This window comes from Daktulosphaira vitifoliae, unplaced genomic scaffold (assembly GCF_025091365.1).
Source record: "Daktulosphaira vitifoliae isolate Bord-2020 unplaced genomic scaffold, ASM2509136v1 Scaffold_2, whole genome shotgun sequence".
Lineage (NCBI taxonomy): Eukaryota > Metazoa > Arthropoda > Insecta > Hemiptera > Phylloxeridae > Daktulosphaira > Daktulosphaira vitifoliae.
In genome coordinates, this window is record NW_026099573.1 from 4,618,645 (window position 1) to 4,621,635 (window position 2,991).

General features: G+C 43.2%; 1 protein-coding gene across 1 annotated transcript in view; it reads left to right on the forward strand.

Moving 5' to 3' along the window:
* LOC126897885 (toll-like receptor 3) overlaps nt 1-1,751 on the forward strand; it is a 4,677-nt gene extending 2,926 nt beyond the window's left edge. The window contains exon 4 of the mRNA XM_050671827.1: nt 1,534-1,751. Coding sequence (XP_050527784.1) covers nt 1,534-1,751 — 218 coding nt within the window. The remainder of the gene's footprint in view (nt 1-1,533) is intronic.
* Nucleotides 1,752-2,991: the final 1,240 nt, after the last annotated feature.

Here is a 2,991-nt window from a genome sequence, read left to right on the forward strand (position 1 = left end):
AAACATAAAACATATAAACACTAGTACCTAAGGCGCCGGCCTAAACCAGCGCCTTAGGTCCTCCTGTACCGGGCGGCGCGGCTGCCTCTGTCTCAGGCGTTCAGCTTCCTCCTTCTTTTTCAAGACGGACTCGGCGAACGCCTGGACGAGCCTCCACGCCTCCCGGCTTCCCAACATCAGGTCCACCATGGACCCGACTCGAAACGTGGACCCTAGTCGAGACTTCAAAAAGTCCCGTTCTTGGGCCCACGCCTCGCACCGGAAGAGGGTGTGCAAAACGCTATCAGCCTCTCCCGGGCGATCCGAACAGTGGTCGCACGTCGGCGCGGCTGCTTTACGAATACGGAGTAAGTACTCGTTAATGCAGCCATGGCCGGACATCACTTGGGTGAGACGATAAGTCATCTCACCGTGAGTCCGGTCCACCCACCTGTCCAGCCGATCGGGTCCTATGAGGGACCTGGTCCACTCGCCTCTCGTTTCCTCCGAGAGGCGAGTCCGCCACCGGAACATGGTCATCCGCCTGAGCGCTAGCCGGTCCTCGGGTTCGAGGGACCGGTTTCGCTCTCGGCGGAGCTCATGCCCGGCGGCGCGTTCCTCGGCGAGCAGGTCGGCGGGCGGCAGTGACGACAGGATACCCGCCGCCACTCCGGACACCGTTCGGTACGCCTAAACTGTCCGGATCGCCGCCCGCCTTTGCACCCTGAGCAGGGCCTCACGGTTTTTGGACGAATACTCAAGAATATCCGCCCAAACCGGGGACCCGTACAGGAGAACCGAGTGTACGACGCTGACTAAAAGTCTACGCCGCATCTCTCTCGGCCCTCCCAGATTGGGCATGAGTCCCGCCAAGCAATTCATGACTTTCTGGGCTCGCTGGGCCGCACGAGTAATGTGCGGCCCGAACTTAGACGTTTGTCTATGACAAGGCCCAGATAAGTCATGGAGTCCTTAAGCGGGATCTCCACCCCCCCGGGTCGAGCCTGCAACTACACTTTTCCCTGCGGCCCTGGAGTCTCCGAAACTCTTGGAGCGGTAACTGTATTTTTATGATGGTGTCCTTCCATGTTTAGTTTTACGGGTGTCCTTCCCTACGTTTTACCTACCGCCAGGTGATTTGTTTTCGGTGTTACCTTCACCTAGGTGGTCTCCTTACCAGGCTATAAGTTTCAAATTAAATATTCAGTGTAAAAAAAGCTTAAATAAAATAAATTGTATTTGATGATCGATGTGTCATTGATGCTGATGTGTACACCAAAACCTTTGAGACTAAGTTAACACTTTACCATATTTAGATGGGATATTTTCAAAATGGCGAAAAACTAAGAACAGTCAGAGAAAAAAAAAGGCATTAATAAAAAAATTACTCCTATTAAAATAATCATCTCTTAAAATAAATAATTAATAAAATACGGTCTTTTTAATAAGTGTCATATATCAATTAATACCAATCAAAAAAAAACTTCACCTCACTTTACTGGTTTTGTACTTTTTAAATTAAAATGTATTTTGTTTACAAATTTTATTTTTCAGATGTTATTTACTACGCGTTGCATATACCATTTGTGAGCTTAGTCAATTTAGATTTATCTGGTAACCTGATCAATAATAGTCTGTCATTATTGTCTTTATTGTGTTGGCCGGCTATAAAGAAAATAGAACTAATAGCCAATCCAGTCACTTCAAAGAAAAATGTGAAGTTTGAATTGTTAAAAGATATATTTAGATCGTACAACATAGATGTGGACTAGACTGAACAATGCTTTATATTGTTAATTGAAAATAAAATTGATAATTTAAATACTACATATGTCTAAATTAATTATTCAAATTTAAATTTGAATAATTTTTATTGATACTTAAAATTGTGAACGACACCGCCTTATGCTCTAACCTGGCGTTCACCCGTGTCTCTCTCGATATCAGCCGTCCAGTTATTAATATGACAACGGTTGTCATCGGGTATCTCCCCGCCCTTGACACCATAACAAGGCCGCCGTCTAATAAGTATACTGATAATGCGTTCTATTTCGTTTCGACAGTCGCCTTAACGGATAACTTACTTCGTCTTTATGTGTTTTCATTTATTGGAAAGTGTATTTTCACTAATATAAATAAATATTACGAGTATTAAAGTGTATTTTCATATTAACATCTTCATGTATATATAGACCTACTTGTGTCACCTTTATTATTTCTTTGGTACTAAATTACATAACATTAGCTATGTATAAGCATAGAGTATATAAGAGGTAAAATAGGTGTAGAGTCAATCGTTAATAAGATGAGAGAAAATAGACTTAGATGGTTTAGTCATATTATGAAGAGAGAGAAATCCGAAGCTGTAAGAACAGTTATTATAGATATGAATGTTGAAAGAATGAAAAGTAGAAGTAAACCAAAAAAGAGTTGGATGGATGTTATTGAATGATATATAAGGGCGTCTGATGTTAGTGTAGATTATATGGGAGATCGTGTGGGCAATACTTTTCCTGCACGAAGATGAACCGAATATGAGGACAATCATATCCTACGCTAGTAAGAAACTATCGAAAACACAGAAACGTTACGCCGCCGTAGAGCGAGAATGCTTAGCAATTATATGGGCCACTGATAAATTTCGGCCGTACTTACAGTATTCTCCTTTCGAATTATTTACGGATAATTCCGCGTTGAATTGGCTACACAGAGCAAAGGACGACAATTCAAAATTAACTAGGTGGGCGCTACAATTTTACAACGACACATGTAACCGGGAAGCACAACGAAGGACCGGCCATGTTGTCACGTTATCTGACCGCAGGGCCCCCCATTGACAAAGAGTTACTTGACGACAATTTAGTGGGAATACCGACGACGAAAACATCGGATAATACACTCTTGATAACATTTTTGCCATAACTGAAAAAAACGGCGTGTCAGAGAACCGGTCGTTTACGAGGGGGGGATACAAAAGTGGCAAAACAACGACCCGTTTCTTTCATCAATCAT